Genomic DNA, 17,689 nt, shown 5'->3' on the forward strand with positions numbered 1-17,689 from the left:
CACATTTTCGTCATTTAAAATTCTATTTTCGGAAACATATAAATAGTTTTTGTTTTATTATTTTAGAGAGTTAGTTTTTAGTAAGTTTCTAATTTCTGAATTTTCGTTTCAGAGAGAATTTTCAGAGCTTTTTAGTTTCAAACACTTTGTAATTCAAAATTCTAGTGAGAAATTCAAGATTGATTCAAGTTTTGCTTTCAAGTTCAAGATTCTTCAAGCATTTAGTAACTTCTCTTCTCCTTAATTTATTAAATTCTTGCCTTACTTTCCATAATTGTTTTGATTGTTGAATTTTGCAATTGCTTTCAATTTTGATTTCAATTGAATCCTTGGAAATTCTAGTTTAATTGTTGTTTGCTTTGCAGTTTTGTTTTTCAATTCAATCATGATGATCATTTGCTTAATTTCAATTTCTAGCCTAATTGCCCCATCAATGAGTAGTGAGTAGTCAATTCTTAGGGTTAGGGGTGATTCTTGGGGAGTAATTGGGGATGTAGAGTTGATTTGTTGATTTGTGATGTGATTAAATTGTGACTTGCAATTTAGGAATTCCATGTTTGATTGGTTTAGTAGTTGCAAATACTATGCTTGTCATTATAATTGGAGCGTTCTTCGTGGATTTGTCAAGAAATTGAGAGTCTATGAATGAAATTGAAGTGGCTAGTTGATTTAGATTCCCATCCTAGTTCTAAGGTGACGCGAAAGCGTATCATTAGAATTATAATTGGCAAGGTTCGCTAACCGAGAGGGGTGTCGTACCATAATTGTTGGTTGCTTCCTTAATTGCACATCCTTACATTATCATGGTTGCATTGCATCTCGTTTTCCCCAATGAACCCAAGTTGACCCCCGATTCCCTAACTCTTTCCATAATTATTGCCTAATTAGCTTAATTTCCCTAGTTGTGACACATTCTCTTGAATTTGCTTTCTAAACTAGCTTGGTGATTAGACTCAAACCAAACCGTTCTCTTGGGACGATACCTTAGCTTGCGGTTGTAATTCATATGGTGTGTCGGTTTAGGATCTTACAAATATTGTTTGATTTGGTAGATTCCGATTCAACGACACGGAAAATGCCTCATCAGAAGCTTATACGCATAGTAATCCCTTGTAAAGATATGTTTATCCCCTTTAGTATGCCCTCCACTTGAACCTGCAGAAACCAATATATTCATTCACTATAAGTACCTTCAAAGAGGTAGGAAATATAAGCAACTGCAATGTGGAAGTGATGAAGTACACGACAACACAATTTTAAACTGGATGCACAATCTAAACTGTATCGGTTCCCATATCTGTATTCACAAATCTTGAAGATACACCTAATATTAATAATAGCTTCACCGCAAAACGAATGTACTGTACAACAGGCAGGAAAAAGTGAAAAGAGTGATCAATGAGAATGAGGATTGCAACAAAGTCTAGTAGCGGTCGATCATAATTAAATTTTAATCAGAAATAGCCTAGAAACCTTCCAAATATCAAATCCATCATCCACACGGCAACTAAATGACGACACACCTACCGCAGGCATCCTTTAGACAAGTAGAAAACATTGATTGCATTTTTCATTAACTGTAAATCCCCTAAATTAGCATGCAGTATCATAATATACGATAAGAAGTTTTACATGACACAAGGAAGGTACTTATAGTGAATGCATATATTGGTTTCTAAGCATCAACATGCATTCACCAACTACATCAACATGCATTCATGAAAACAGAACACAACACTGTAATTACGAGCAGTTTGTGGTTTGAGGCTATAAAAGCATGTTGATGAGATGGCTACTATGAACAAGAATAAATTTCCTTTCTAGGGAAGCACATAAACTATAATTACGAGTCTCCATTAAAATGAACATGACAAACCAGACCACTTGTAGATAGATAAAAGCCATCAGAACTAACAACCATTTTTAGGGTATGCTTATTGTGCTTGTTTCTGAACCTCCAACCATAGACCAAATACACTAAAAGGGTAATGCGAGTGCAATATAGCATTTTTTAAAACAGGAAACGCAACAACTGATCATTTACATTTGGCAGTTGATAAAATGATGGATGTTGAAAGATTTGTCCATTTCCGTAAGGATTTGGGAGTTGAAGTTAATTTTTGTGAACTCTGGTTAAAGCACCCTGGGATATTCTATATCTCCACTGAAGGAGAAACACAGAAAACTTATCTTAGAGAGGCATATAACAAAGGTGGTTTAATAGAATCCAACCCTTTCTAAGATGTCCGGAGAAAAATGGTGAACTTGATGCTGCTTGGTAGGCGTAATACTACAGAGTCAAAGGTTAGTTAAGAAAGAAACGAGGGGATAAGAAGTGCGGAAACTGATAAGATTGTGGAAGGTACAAGAGATGGATATTGGGTAATTCCCCTTTAAGAGAGATCTGACGATTATAGTTGTTATGGATGTTGGTGAGAATCTGATTGCATCTAGTGCATTCGTATTATGTTATTTCTTACAGTTACAGATAGATATTAATTTATTCATTGGTTATATTGTCATGATTTGAGTAACCTCTCTACTATCCTTGTATGCATCCATCAAATGAAGTGTTATTTAATATTACAAACATGGAAACGCTGCTAGAACGCAAGTCTATAGTCATTATTACATGTGAATGGAGATAGAACAACTTAATATGGTACTTTCTGATGGCGGAATGAAGGAGGTTCCAACAATGTAGGTTAAAGTTAAAAGGAGATGACATTGCTTAATCACCTCATGTAAGGCAAAAAATCAACAAGAACACAACACAAAAGGAAAGAAAACGAGAAAGTGTTGATAACCACTCATGAAAACAGAAATAAAATCAAAACCTAAGCATGCAGCCTCAACCTATGCGTGCATTGGCCCTAGGAGGAGGTGGTCAGACACTCGACGCACAAACTGAAGACGCCTGAATCTGATAACAAACACGTGGGAAAACAGGAACACATGAACATTTAAGCAACATAGAGCACATAATATAAAGTAGGTGAAGGATTTTAACAAAACATCAAGACATATTATTGGTAGAGTAAAGGAGTACCTAGATACAATAAAACAACGTACCTTGGAGACCACAAAGCGAGGGCACTATGAGGAAAAGAAAAAATAATCTGGAAACACATCATAAGAGGTTAATGAAAGACCCAAAGACTACATAACGGAGAGAAAGAGGAGTCGTGGTTAATAACAGGTGCGTACACACCACGTGGTAGGTAGGTAAACAAAAGGAGTAGGAAAAGGAAGAGCACCCTAAACATGCATGAGGACAAGGAACCCCGAGGGTAACAAGATTTAGGTAAGGGCAGGACGGTCAGCAAAGAGGCTAGTCTCCTATACAAACTAATACGAACAACTGAACCAAAGACATAAAGACCACTAAACGGAGGTGTAGAAGAGCAGTGGGTAACACCATGCACGTAGACACCACAAGCTAATCATCCAAGTAACAAGTGAAAATAAATCTAAGGACCCTAAACAATCAAGAACCATATATGCGATGGGAAAACATAAAACCAAGAAATCCACATTAATTTTAGCAAAGTACACATACAAAGATGGCGAAAACCCACTTTTCAACCTGGAAATTAATGACTCAAATTATTTCAGATGGCCATTAGTGGGTTTGGAGATTCTCACGACATGTTCTAAACAAACAGTCAGATGACACTATGCATTAGGTTTAAGATATTGTAGGTTAAAGCTGAGAAACCACTCAAGGCTAAATAGAACAAGATTCAATACAAGCTAAGGAAAAAAATTTACACCCCATGAAAACAGAACAACAAAACAAAAGAATAATGATATAGAAAATAAACTGTTTGCAAGGGAACGTAAAGCAGCAGGAAAAGGGTATTAGATGAAATTAACGGTAACAAGAAGTGTGTATTGTGAAGATCCATAGGTGAGTAAGTATAGGGAAACTAAACAATGGGAGTTATGTGCACGAGTTTAGTAGAGCGTATGACCAATTCATTATATGAAATCTGAATCCAGATCAGTAGGTATATTAGCATTATATGGATATCCAGAGAATTAGGTATGTTACCATCACTTTTAAAAAAAAAAAAAAAAAAGTGACTAAGGAAAAACCTAAGCAAAAGGGACTATCTTTCTTTATTGAAGGAAAAAGGCTAAACAAGTAAACACCAAATGAAGCAAGAGAAAAGAACCCACCTGTATATACAACACACAAAAAAGAAGTGAACCAGCAAGTTGAGGACAACGGAGGATATTAAAAAAAGGAAAAACAAATAAAAGAAAGTACGACACATTGGGGCTGACCCTTTAAAATAATAGGCACAAAAAAAAAACAAAAGATATAAAGATGGACATTTTTGTTAAAAAGAAATGGCAAATATAGCAAGAAAAGGACCTGGCATACTATAAACAATGTTTGGAACAGCTTATTGCTCATGGAAAATAAGGGCTACTCCATAGCCCTCACATTTCCTGCACTTCCCTCCAACATGAACCACAAGAAAATAGTTAAATAAAAAAAATAAAAAAATAAAAGCAAGGCTATTCAAAAAATTTCGTACATTAAAGGCTAGGAAATTAGGGAAATAAGGACAATGTCAGAGTAAACTAAAATTTAATAAAAAAACCCTTGATTAAGGCAGGCTTAGTACATTGGAATAATTAAAAACAAGGACAATAATCACCCTTAATTAATTTAGGGGAAAATCCAAAAACGTTTGCATTAATCTTAACACCTGATTAAGACGAGCCACAATTAATATGAGGGAAAATAAATAAAACAACGTCTACATTATTCTAATAAACACCTGAATAAGGATAAACATAAATAATTTGAAGTAATCTTTGTAATCAATTGTTTAAGAAGGCCAATAACCGAAGGATCTAATCTAATTAACACCCGATTAAGGCAAACCACTACTAATATGAAGTGTTCAACCAAAGTAGCACATAAACCCATAAATCCAAATCGAAGAACACAAAACCAATACATCATCCACATCCACCAATCAAAATCAAGCCCATTAAAAATCCAAATCGAATACAGGAAGAAATCAAAACTAACAAAATTTTCAGCAATTAAAAATAATCTCGAAAAGGAAATTCTGCAAAGAGAACCCAGCAATCCAGAGCAACCCTAAAACATAAAACACCGAAGAAAAGATGTGAACAACGTAAAACAAAGAAAATATATCTTAACCCACAAACCTGAAATTGAAAAGCATACAAAACAAATCGATAAGCCGACTAACTGCAATGGAGCCAGCTGAATCCTTAGACCATAATTCCATCTTTCAATTAGACTCCCTATAATACCTTTGATAATTCTAAAAATAACCTATTTTCTTCAAGTGGGTTTTACTTTAGAAGCATCAAAGGTATTATTGGAAGACCTTACTAAGTACATAACAACGATGGTCATAGATCGAATAAGAGAAATCTAAGATCGAAGGGCAAAAAGGTTTTCATGGAATTTCGTTACTGCTATGAGAGAGAAGAGGGGAGGTAGTGTTGAAGAAACCAGAAGAACGGAGAGAAACATAAGGAGAACGGGGCATTAAACAAGAGAGGATGTGGCAGTAACATAAGGGGGAACGTGGCACTAACAGAAGGGAAGGGAAGAATGTAAAACAAAGCAAAAGGAAGGTCATTATAGTCATTTAACTGTTACAGGAATAATAATGCAACTTCATGCCTTTATAAGTGCTAAGATACTAAAGAGTAAGGCCTAAGGGGCGTATATGCAATAGCTATCTTGTCAAAGTATACTCTGACTCCAAGATGCTTTTGGCTAATTATATCCATTTATTTTTGACGGCTTTTAACCAATTACCGATTGGATAATATAAAAAATGAGCTTATTCACATTAACTACGTTATTGGGTTCAAAACATGAGAACAAACCATAGTTTATTAGGGGTTAGGGTTAATTTTTTTACCTTAAAAAAAATTAGTCCCTCCGTCTCTTTTTGTTCTTTACGTTTAGTATTTTGCACGTGTTTTAACGATTAATTAATGTGCATTGAGATTCCTCTTTTTTTATTTAAACAAGAAAAGTTACGTTTATTTATAATGTTTTCAATTTTATCAAAATTATGATATTTGGAAAATGAGAAAAATTAATGTCCCAATGGAAAAGTGTGAGAGATTAAATGACCTGGTAAATTTAATTGGTTAAAATAATCATTGGACACAAATTTTGATATAATATTAAAATATTTATGTGATATTATAAAAGGATATGTAAAAACCATTTTGGGACACCCAAAAAAGAAAACGTAAAACACAAAAAGCGACGGAGGGAGTAAGTTTTAAGTCAAATAAGTTTGGATAAGTTTTGATAAGTTCCAATCAAGTTTTATAAGGTCTATAATTTCCAATCAGATCTTATAAGTTTCATTAAAGTATTATAAGTATACTCTCTAGTAATCAAGTATGATAAGTTCCAATCAGGTCATATCTTGTAATGGCTCCAGTAAGGGTTCAGTGGGTTCAACTAAACCCTTACCGAATTAATTTTTAAAAATAGAAATTAAATGAGAATTTGAAATACTGTAAACTATTTTAAAATTATATGCGCAGGCGAATAAACAACGTGAATTAAAGTAGCTTAGGGTGCGTTCAATATTGTTGTAGTTTCTTGTTTTTTTGTTTATTTAAACAAAACCATCTTCGGCTACACCATTGTAAAAAATAACTTTTCAACACTTTATACCAAACAACAACGGAAATGACCAAACCACTTTATGTGGTTTTGGTTTTGATGTTTTTTGGGAAATACCGAGTATGTATCTACCCCATGTCATCTTCCCCTTCCTCTCTTTCTCAAATACTAATCACCGGTAGAGAGACATGTGCCATGAACATCAAGCTGGTGATCAGAAATATCCTCTATCGACCGAGAGACATAGTTTCTTGACGACGACAAGGCAGAGACGACGACGTTCTTAAACCAGAATGTATTCCAATTCCCGAGGCATCGTTGTATCAGGCGTACCAGGGAAGAAGAACCCAGAATCAGTGCCGAAAAGCACATCCCAAAGAAGCAAAATATATTTACTTGCACAGTTGCACTGAAATCGTTCTAGAAGGAGAGGGTAGCAATTGAAATTAATCATACAGTCCATGATTCTATATAAGATTGAAAGAGTAGGTTAAGCAATGTTAGATGGGTGGTTGATACGAGGTGGAGATTGATGGAGATTGGAGATTCAAACAAGATTTAAGAACTTTGATACGGGGTTACGGAGTATCAATCTCCCCAAACTATTTGTTTTAACTTTTATACAAGGAATATATGTGGAGGGGGCACAAATGAATGCCACCTGGTACACAATTTAAAAATTGATGACATTTGGTTTTCACTTTAAAACAATGGTTTGTTTATGTTTACCATTAGTTTTAGTAAAATAACAAAACAAAATCAAAAAAAGTTTTTAGTTTTATTAAAATTAGAAACTAAAAATTGAAAATGATACCGAACACACCCTTAGTGATCGATGATGCGTTTGGAAACCAAATGTCAAGTGGGGTATGGAGTTCGAATCTCCACAACATCATTTTCGACAATTTTGTTCATTTCTTCCATATACCTAGTTCTAAGTTTGTTGGTGTTTTCCTTCCATTTTACCTCCCCCCCCCCCCCCCCCCCCCCACCCGCCTTATTTTAATCCATTTATGTCTTCCTCTATTTGATGTGCGGTCAACAATTAAAACTAATTGCAAATTGTTAGATTGAAACCTAGTCTAATTAAGTGTTCATATTTCATAGTTTGCACTTTTATTTCAATTCTATCTAGAGAAAACACAACGCCCATAGTTTATAAGAGAAAATTTCTCATTTCAGGATATCAAGTTACTTTTTTAAAAAAAGAAAAACTCGACCAGTATCACTATATAATTGCAATTTTTGAATAATTTAAAGGAAATTGCACTTTCAAAATTTGTTTCTTTCAACTTGGACTATTGTTTTGGACAAATTTTACTTAGAGTCGAACACTCGTCAACGGGAGGTGTTAACAACCAGAGCAAGCAAGATAATACCAATATTACGAGAGCAAGATTGAGAGAATGAGAGTATATTATTTAGCAATATGATAGTACATGATTAACAAATATTACAACCGTTAATTTATACACCTTTCTCTATTTTGTAACGTAAATCAAATATAGTTTTATTAAAACTAGAAACTAAAAGTTGGAAATGACACCGAACACACCCTTAAGGATCGATGATGCGTTTGGAAACCAAATGTCATGTGGGGGTCTGGAGTTCGAATATGCACAACATCATTTTCGACAATTTTGTTCATTTCTTCCATATACCTGGTTCTAAGTTTGTTGTTGTTTTCCTTCCATTTTCTCCCCCCCCCATATTTTCATCCATTTCTCTCTTCCTGTATTTGATGTGGGGTCAATAATTAAAACTAATTGCAAATTGTTATATTGAAACCTAGTCTAATTAAATGTTCATATTTAATAGTTTGCACTTTCATTGCTATACTATCTAGAGATAATACAACGCCCATAGTTTATAAGAGAAAATTTTCTTGTTTAAGGATATCAAATTACTTTAAAAAAAAAAAAACTAGACCAGTATAACTATATAATTGCATGTTTTTGAATAATTTAAAGGAAATTGCACTTTCAAAATTTATTTCTTTCAACTTGGACTATTGTTTTGGATAAATTCTACTTAGAGTCGAACTCGTCAAGGAGAGGTGTTAACAACCGGAGCAAGCAAGATAATATCAATATTACGAGAGCAGGATTGAGAGAATGAGAGTATATTATTTAGAAATATGATAGTACATGATTAACAAATATTACAACCGTTAATTTATACACCCTTCTCTATTTTGTAACGTAAATGATGATTAACTAATAACTTAATGGCCCGACTCCATGATTTAAGCGACGCCATTTATTGTTTGTAACCGTCGTCCCTCTTCTAATCGTTGCCTTGATGGATGGCCTTAACACTGCCCTTGCCTTGCTGGCTGCCACATATTCTTAGAGTGAGCCCAATACCCCCCGTCATGAGGAGGTATTTTTCCCTTAATAATTATCCCCTAACCCATTTTTGAATTCATCCAGGAAGCTCAAAGGGGAAAATGGGTTTAATTTTTTAAAAAGGGAGGAAATAAACCTCTTAACTTCTTGTTGACCGGTGAGATGGTATTGATGGTTTCGAAAAAAAACCAACCGCCTCCCACCTTTAATAAATTCAAAGGGAAGTTTCTGATTTTTCACTCATTCACGCTTCTATCTTGTCTCTCTTCCTCTCATCTATACACACGGAGCTTTCTCTCTCGAGCAATCAGGTAACCAATTTCTTTCTCTCTTCAATTCTCCCTTGCCTCCTCAATTCTTCCACTCTCATATCATGAAGGATGGGGACCAAATTCACTCGTGCAAAGAAAAAAACGTGGTGATTGATTGCGATTCGGAGGACGGGTCGTCGCTCAAACCGAGCAACATTCTGGATTCCAAAAATGCCCGCCCAGGAAATTGGGACAAACAGGACGCGGCGGAATTGAGGGATGAGTGAGGGTTTCCGGTAGCGGCAGAGGTCTATCTACCTCTGCATGGCGAGCGCTCCCACTGGAAAGCGGTCGGGTGGAACTGTTTTTATGAGTATCCCTTTAAAACAGGGTACACCTACCCTTTCACGTCGTTGGTTAGGGGTTTTCTGAGAACCCTAGGCGTTTTTCCTTCTCAACTAATGTCGTTAGTTTGGCTAGTGCTGCGAACAATTGACCATGTTGGTGACAAGTTAGGGGTGAAGTTTCTGGTGGAGGACTTGGCGTACACCTACAAAGTTCGCAATTACCATGCCGGAAGGTACCTGTTGTATGTAAAGGATGACAGGGAGGCTCTGTTAGGGTCAGACCAGTCAAATGACAGGGGATGGATGGAGAGATTCTTCTTTATGGACTTGGCGCGTTTAGGTCCCAAGAACGAGTTCTTGACTGGAGAATGGAGGGCTATAGGTACATGTGTTTGATTTTTTGTGTTTGGGCAAATGTTGTAATTGACCATTTTCTCACATTGTTTGTTTTGCAGGCGCACATTTGGATTCTATTAGAATCGGTGCTTAGGCTGTCGAGAAGACCGCAATCATCTTAGGGGAGTCACTGAGTGACATGACTTTCACTGGGGCACTATTCGATGCCACAAGAAGAAGAGCACTCTGAACCTGAAGACATGTCAACTTCAACATGTAAACGATTAGTCTTAGTGTAGATTTGAATAAAGCATGTAAATTTAAAGTGACGAGATTGATTCGTCTGTGATTAAATTTCATAGGCACTAGGAAATCATCCCGTTCAGCGAGGGCCTCAACTGCTGACGCCTTACTGAAGAAGAGGCTTCAGTTGATGGGGGGTTTAACTTGCCCTGCTCCTGCTGCTGTTAAGTCCCAAAATAAATTGCCCAAGGTGCTCCTTGGCGCCACTATCAATGACGAGACTGAGGCGTCGCAGGTGGCTGAGTTCAAGATCCCTCCACCGTCCCGAAAGAGGAAATTGACGGTGGAATTCCCCGACGGCTACGGGTCGGCTGACACCCCGTCTTACAAACTGTGGCCGAAGGTGGATTGCTTGTAGGTGCAAGCAAGCCATGAGCGTCTGGAGGTCTTGTCCCTTGTTGTTGCTACCGTCTAGAATGTATCCGAAGCCTGGAAGGTACCTCTTTTCCTAAATTTTATTGTGGTGTGCCTTGTTGTCCAACTATTTTGGTCTTTTAAAGTTTTGTGTCTGTGTCTTTTTCATACTCTGCAATCTTCCTTGGCTACTCGTCACCATGTAATTTCCCTAGAAGACAAGTTAGTAAAAATGTAAGTCAGCTTGAAGTCGGCAAAGAAAGAGCAAGCTAGATGGTGTTGTTACTAAGGCCAAAGACAAGGCTGTCACGCTGGAAGCGGAAAAGATGAAGTTGTCGGCATATGTTGTGACTTTGATTGATGACAAGGAGGCATTGTCAGCCGAAGTCGTCGAGCTGAAGGTGTCGCTGGGGAAGGTCAAGGCGAGGATTTTTGAATAAGCAGGCAACTATACTTGGAAGAGCAGGGCTGAGCTGATGGGGGAATTTTTGGAGGCAAGCACACAAGTTGGAATCCCCATTATGACATCGAAAAATTCAACTGTGCATTCCCCGAGGAGTATGTCCCGCTGGTGTCGATAGTGACGATGACGACGTTGATGTGGGTGCAACTGCAACCAGTCCCAAAGCCAACGTCGGGGCGGCACCAGGTGATAGTGAACAAGCGGAGAATGTCGGTCCTGAAGTGCAGCCTGAGTAGTCCCCTCTCCGTATCCATATAAACATGTTAAATATTTGTAGGCTTGGATGATATTTGTTTTTGGCTGGCCCAAGGGGGTTAACAAGATGTTTTGGCTGTGTTTCGCCTTGAGGGAGGCAGTCTTTTGTAGTGGTCTTGATTTAGGAAGTGGGCCAGTTTAAATATTGTGGACTTTTGGTTTCATACTTTGTGTGTGGCATGCTTGGTCTTTTCTGGTTTGCTTGTGTGTTGTTTTTTGGATGTTTGTGTTTGCAGGTTGCTGACATCCGACCCTGTCATGGCGATGACTTCCAACTCGGCGGATGTAATATTGTATTTGTATGAAAATATACAAGTAATGTAAGAAAGACGTAAGACACAAGTGTAAGATGTAATATATAATTCGTAATTTGTAAATGTAAAGGTGTAAGATGTAATTATAAGTTGTAATGTATAAACGTAAAATGTAACTTTGTAATTGTAAGTGTAACTTCGTAGTTGTAACTGTGTAAGTCGTCTGAATAAATAAATAAAATCTCGTGTTTGCGTAACATAGTTTGATTTTTCGTTGCTTCAGTATGTTTACCTTTTCCCTTGTTCGCTTTAGTCCTCGTCAAATATTTCTCCTGTATATCTCACTTGTGTCTTTTTCGTCAAGTCCTTTAAGTGCCAAGTAAACATTACACTGCCAAAAAAACAGACTATGAGGATTGGCCGTTGGTTTATCCATCGGCCCTCCGATGCTTAAATCAATACGAGGTTACTTGAAATAATACATAAACTTGAAGAAAAAGACAAAGGAAAAGGTTTAGAGAATACTTGATGAAGTAAGGATGTATTGCCGAGATCATGTTATCGATGTATGTTTGTATGCGTCTTGGAGTTGTTCCAAGTTTTGGGATAGCGAGTTTGTATTTGAATTCAGGGTTTGTATGTCTTGAAAAACGAGCTGGAGGCGTCTTGGTTGGTCGTTGGGTGTGGCAACAACCCTCCAATGCCTAAGTCAATAATGACAAGAAAGGGTTAATGACTTATCTGGTTTAGAGATTTGTTTGGCGCATGCATTATCCTCTATGTAGCGCTTGCGACGGGTTTGTGTTGTCCCCCATCTCGGAGTCGTCGATCATTTCCAACTATGGTGACTTGTTCATCTCTGCATGTAGGGTGTTTGCAGACATAACTGTATACGATGAATTAGAAGCTAGAAATGATACAACTTTAAGTGTGTCGATTTCTAGCTTCTTGGTATTGGCTTTCTATCTCAGTCTGTTAGTTCATATGCACCGTGACCTGTTCGTCGCTCGACACGATATGGGCCTTCCCAAGATGGTGTTAACTTCCTATGTTGGGGAAGACTCTTTGAAGTACCCAGTCGCCTTGTTGGAAGACCTTAACTCGTACATTCTTGTTGTAACTTCTTGCGAGATTCTGTTGGTATGACACCATTCTAACTCTGGCAGCTTCCCTAAGTTCGTCGACCGTGTCAATGTCGTGAGCCAATTCCGAATTGTTCCTATTTTTAGTCATGAGCCCGTACCGTGCTGTTGGGATCTCGACTTCAGGTAGGATCACGACTTCGCATCCGAACACTGATGAAAATGGGGTGTGATTGGTTGTTGTTTTGGGTGTCGTCCTATCGGACCAGAGTATCATGGGGTGTTCATCTTCCCACTTTCCTTTGGCGTCGTCTAGCCGCTTCTTGAGGTTTTTGATGATGATCTTGTTGCTTGATTCAGCTTGACCATTGGCCTGCGAGTATCTCGGAGTTGATGTATGCAAGGTGATGTTGTACCTGTTGCTGATGAACAGGGAGCCATTATCGTAGGCGATCTCTGATGGAATTCCAAATCTGCTTAAGATGTTGCGTTTGATGAAGGAAAAGACTTATGTATCTCGCACATGTTTGTAGTCGGTCATTTCCAACATGAAGACGTGTTGACCGGAGGCTTGGGGTAGGGGACCCACTGTATCCATCCCCCACTTCATGAATGGCCATAGAGATACAATAGGCTGAAGTTCTTCGCAAGGTTGGTGAGATATAGATGCGAAACACTGTCAGGAATCACACTTTTTTGCGAAGGTGATCGAATCCTTCGTCATGGTTGGCCAGAAATAACCCATGGTTAGGGCCTTGTGGGCTAAGTTGCGTCCTCCTGCGTGATTACCGCATTCACCATCGTGGATGTTCCTGAGTGTCTTCTCTATCTCGTCATGGTCAAGGCACCTGAAGTAAGGGCATGCTACTGACTTTTCGAACAAGATGTCGTGGATCAAGATGAATATGGAGGCTTTCAGTCGAAAGGTTTTTTCGTGGGTTACATCTGGCGGGATGGTGTGGTGTTTACGGTAGTGGATATATGGGTCTCGCAAAGATGCGAGAGTCGGCGATTGACTTGTGGAAGGTTGTTCACTGATTGGGAAGGTCTCTTTTATGATAGTTGGGTGCATGAGATGGACAATGGGGATTGTGGATAGGTTGGTTAGGTTAATGTCGGAGCCTAGGTTTGCCAGTGCATTGGCTTGAGTTTTTTGGTCTCTCGAAATTTGTTGTAGGTTGCATAAATCGAATTTTTTCACAAGTGCTTTGGCTATCTCGAGGTAAGCTTGCATCTTGGAATTTTTCGTTGCATAAGAATTGTTAGTCTGACTAATAATTAATAAAGAATCGCAACATACCTTGAGTCGTCGAATGTGCATGTCTTGTGCTAATGTTTATCCCAAAATTAGTGTTTCGTATTGTACTTCGTTGTCGGTAGCTTTAAACTCATAGCAGATAGATTGTATTATCATGTCCCCTTGTGGGGACTTTATCACAAGTCTTAGCCCTGTCCCCCGTATGTTGGAGAATCCATCAGTGAACAGTGTCCATGTTGGTGGAATAGTATATTCTGATAGAATGTTGACCTCTTGATCAAATTCTTGTTGCATACATAGGCTGAAGTCAGCCACAGAAACTGCAAGAGCCTGGGATTTGACTGATGTACGTGGTTCATAACTGATGTCGTAGCATCGTAGCTGGATAGTCTATTTAGACATCCTGCCAAACAACTCGGGCTTCCTCATGATTGATTTCATGGGATAGTTAGTTCGCACAATAATAGGATGTCATTCAAAATAAGGACGTAATTTAGTAGATGCTACCACTAATGCGAGTACAAATTTTTCGAGATGTGAGTACCTTATTTCTGCGCTAAGTAACACTGGCAGTTGCTTACCGTCTTCCTCTCGTACGAGGATTGCGCTGATTAGATATAGCTGCAACTCTTCCTTATCCTTGGGTTTGGAGAGTAGTGGTGGTTCGGAGAGGTATTGTTTAACTTGTTGTAATGCGGCTTCGTGTTGTTCGGTCCAATTGAACTTCTCGTTCTTCATGAGTATGTCGTAGAATATTTTGCACTTGTCGGATGACCTGGAAATAAAATGGTTGAGGGCGGCGACTCGTCCTGATAACTTCTATACATCCTTCTGGTTTTGTGGTTACTGGAAGTTGATGATGGCACGGGTCTGGTCTGGGCTAGCCTCAATGCCGCATTGGGTGACCATGTAGCCCAGAAATTCCCCTCACGACACTCCAAATGAGCATTTGGTTGGGTTGAGTTTCATTTCGTACTTACGCAATACCTTGAAAGCTTGTTGTAGGTGACTTATATGCTCCAACGCTTTTCTTGATTTCACTAACATGCCGTCGATGTAGAATTCCATAGTGTCCCCTAGCTGATTTTTGAACATTTTATTAAGAAGATGTTGGTAAGTAGCTCCAGCATTCCTCTGGCCGAATGGCATGATTTTATAACAGTAAGTTCCTCTATCCTTGATGAAGACGGTCTTCTCTTGATCGTCTAGATGCATCAATATCTGATTGTATCCACTTAAGGCGTCCATGAAGGTTAACATCTCTTGACCGGCGGTGGCGTCAACCATGGCGTCGATGTGTGGTAGGGGGAAAGAATCTTTGGGGCATGCTTTGTTGATGTCGGTGAATTCTATGCATACCCGCTACTTGTCGTTCTTTTTCTTGACGACAACCACATTTGTCAACCATTCTGGATACTTGACTTCTATGATCTTCTATGATCTTACATGTCTTAAGTAATTGTTGTACTTTTTCGTTTATGATCTAGTTGCGTTCTAGTGTGAATTTCCATCTTTTCTGTTTGACAAGATTTTGATGGGGATCTACGTTGAGTTTGTGAGTGATGAAATCGGGGTTGATCCCGGGCATGTCTTCGTTGAACTATGCAAAACAATCGTCATTGGCTTTAAGAAATGATATGAGCTCCGTCATGATGTCATCAGGGGCGTCACAACCGATGAAGACGACATGCTCTGGTTTGCTGGGATCAAGGACCACTTCGTCTAACTTCTCGGATTTTGGCTCTTTATAATGTGTTGGATCGGAGATGGACTGTAGTTGCTATAAGGAAGCTTTGTTGGTGGAGGATGGTTTCAAGGCTTCTTTGTAGCACTCGTTCGATTCTTGTTGATCTCCTTTATTTGTTGAGCTGCCAATCGAGTCGGGAATTTGATTGTCTGATGGTATGTTGAGGGGATGGCTTTCATGTCGTGGATCCATATACTACCCAAGATGATATTGTAAGATGAGGGGCAGTTGATGACACATAACTTGACTTGTTGGTTTACTCCATGGGGGTAGACTGGCAGAAAGACTTCCACAAAGGTGGTCTTTTCTTCGCTGCTGAATCCCACTAGAACTATGGATTTTCTAGTGACATCCTTCTCTAGGTTTAGCCTCATCTCCTTAAGTGCGTCCAACATCATAACGTTAGTGGAGCTTCCATTGTCGACGAGAACCCTTTTGATCATGCAGTTCCCTACTGGGATTGATATTACTAACTCGTCGTGGTGTCTATCAGGAGTATCCCCTGCGCCCGACTCGTCGAAAGTGATAGGAGTCACATATTATATTGTCGCCGCTCTTGTAGGTCTATCTATCTCGTTCTCGCGAGCATATCGTTTAGCTGCACAATAAGTCAAACCACAAATATCAGAACCACCGGCAATAAAATTAACAGTTTTAGGATAAGGAGGGGGAGGAGGTTTGGAAGGAGAGTTAGAGATGTCTTTGTCGACGACACCACGAGCTTTGTCATACATGAAATCCTTGAGGTGTCCATTTTTTAGCAGGTATGCTACTTGTGACACACTCATTGGTAGTGTGTCCGATGTCGGCATGAAAGTCACACCACTTTGAGGGGTCCTTCTTTGAGTCGGGTTCGCTAGACTTTTGTGGCCCCTGTACTGCTTTTTCCATCTTCGAGAGGTGGTTCATCAGACCTACAGTATCAAAACATAAAGAAATTCGTTAATCTTGGGTGGAAGGGCAGGGTTGTCCTTCCAGTCAGCATCATCTTCCTCCACTACTGCCACTTGTTGTTGTGGTTGAGGATACGGTGTCGGGGGATCATCTCGTCTTTTTAAGTAAGGAATCCTTCTTTCCGTCTTGGAGTAGTTATTCGATCTTTTCCTGCAGTAAAGAGTTTCCTCAAGTCTGACTTGTGTCGTTGCTTTTGCTTGTGCATCTTCAAACGTCTTGCAAGGATATTTCACTAGGGCCCTCCACATATCTGATACAATCCTTGTCGGAATGCCTCTATAGTAGTGGGGACATCACAATCTGGGACTATCACCTTCTCCCTGATGAAGCGGGCCAAGTAATCCTTCAATGGTACGTCTGGCCGCTGGACCACCCGGTACAGATCGCTTGTTTGCTTTTCCAGATCCCTGCTGCTAGCAAATTGTTGGTTGAACATGTTGTCGAGATGAGCAAAAGAGGTGATGCACCAATTGGGTAGGCTAGTTAACCACTTTAAGGCGGGTCCAACCAGTGTCGACCCAAAACCTTTGCATAGCGACTAGCTTCTCTCATGCATTTTGGGACTGGAATGGTCATCATACGTTGTTTGTAGGTCAATATATGGTCTTTTAGGTCAGAGGTTCTGTCATACATTGGCATGTTGGGTGGGTTGAACCGCCTCGGGATGTCGATCACTGTAAGGGGGTCGAAAAAGCACGAGGCTAATGCATGACCTCGTCCCTCGTGGGCGTGACGTCGTCAGATCAAGTGTAGTTAGATTTCCTATGAGTTTACACCCAATCGACTAGTAATATAGGAGTCGCCATTCAGTTTTTAACGACAATGAGAAAAACTGACAAAACCCGGTTATCGTGACATAAAGGGAATGCAATTATGTTCGACCACGACGGCCATAGGTTCCCTTGTGATCCCTGGTGTGGGAATCGCTCAACGTACACCCGCAGGGCAGAGATTGAGAGTTCGGGGGACTGTAACTACCGAGAGGAGTGCTCATCGATAACTCCAGAGGCAGGTTATCCTTACTAGCTCAACATAAATAATTGAAGGGACATGCGTTAAAATATTAAACTATTCTGAATTGATTTTAG

The 17,689-nt window shown here is 39.1% G+C and overlaps 1 protein-coding gene across 1 annotated transcript; it reads right to left on the reverse strand.

Annotated features, from left to right (window-relative positions):
- Positions 1-15,712: 15,712 nt before the first annotated feature.
- LOC130463416 (uncharacterized) lies at positions 15,713-16,435 on the reverse strand. Its single transcript, XM_056832546.1, has 2 exons — positions 16,264-16,435; positions 15,713-16,149 (listed from the first exon to the last, which is right to left on the reverse strand). The coding sequence occupies exons 1-2, from the start codon at positions 16,433-16,435 to the stop codon at positions 15,713-15,715; spliced, it is 609 nt and encodes a 202-aa protein (XP_056688524.1).
- Between the last annotated feature and the right edge of the window lie 1,254 nt (positions 16,436-17,689).

This window comes from Spinacia oleracea, chromosome 6 (assembly GCF_020520425.1).
Source record: "Spinacia oleracea cultivar Varoflay chromosome 6, BTI_SOV_V1, whole genome shotgun sequence".
NCBI lineage: Eukaryota > Viridiplantae > Streptophyta > Magnoliopsida > Caryophyllales > Amaranthaceae > Spinacia > Spinacia oleracea.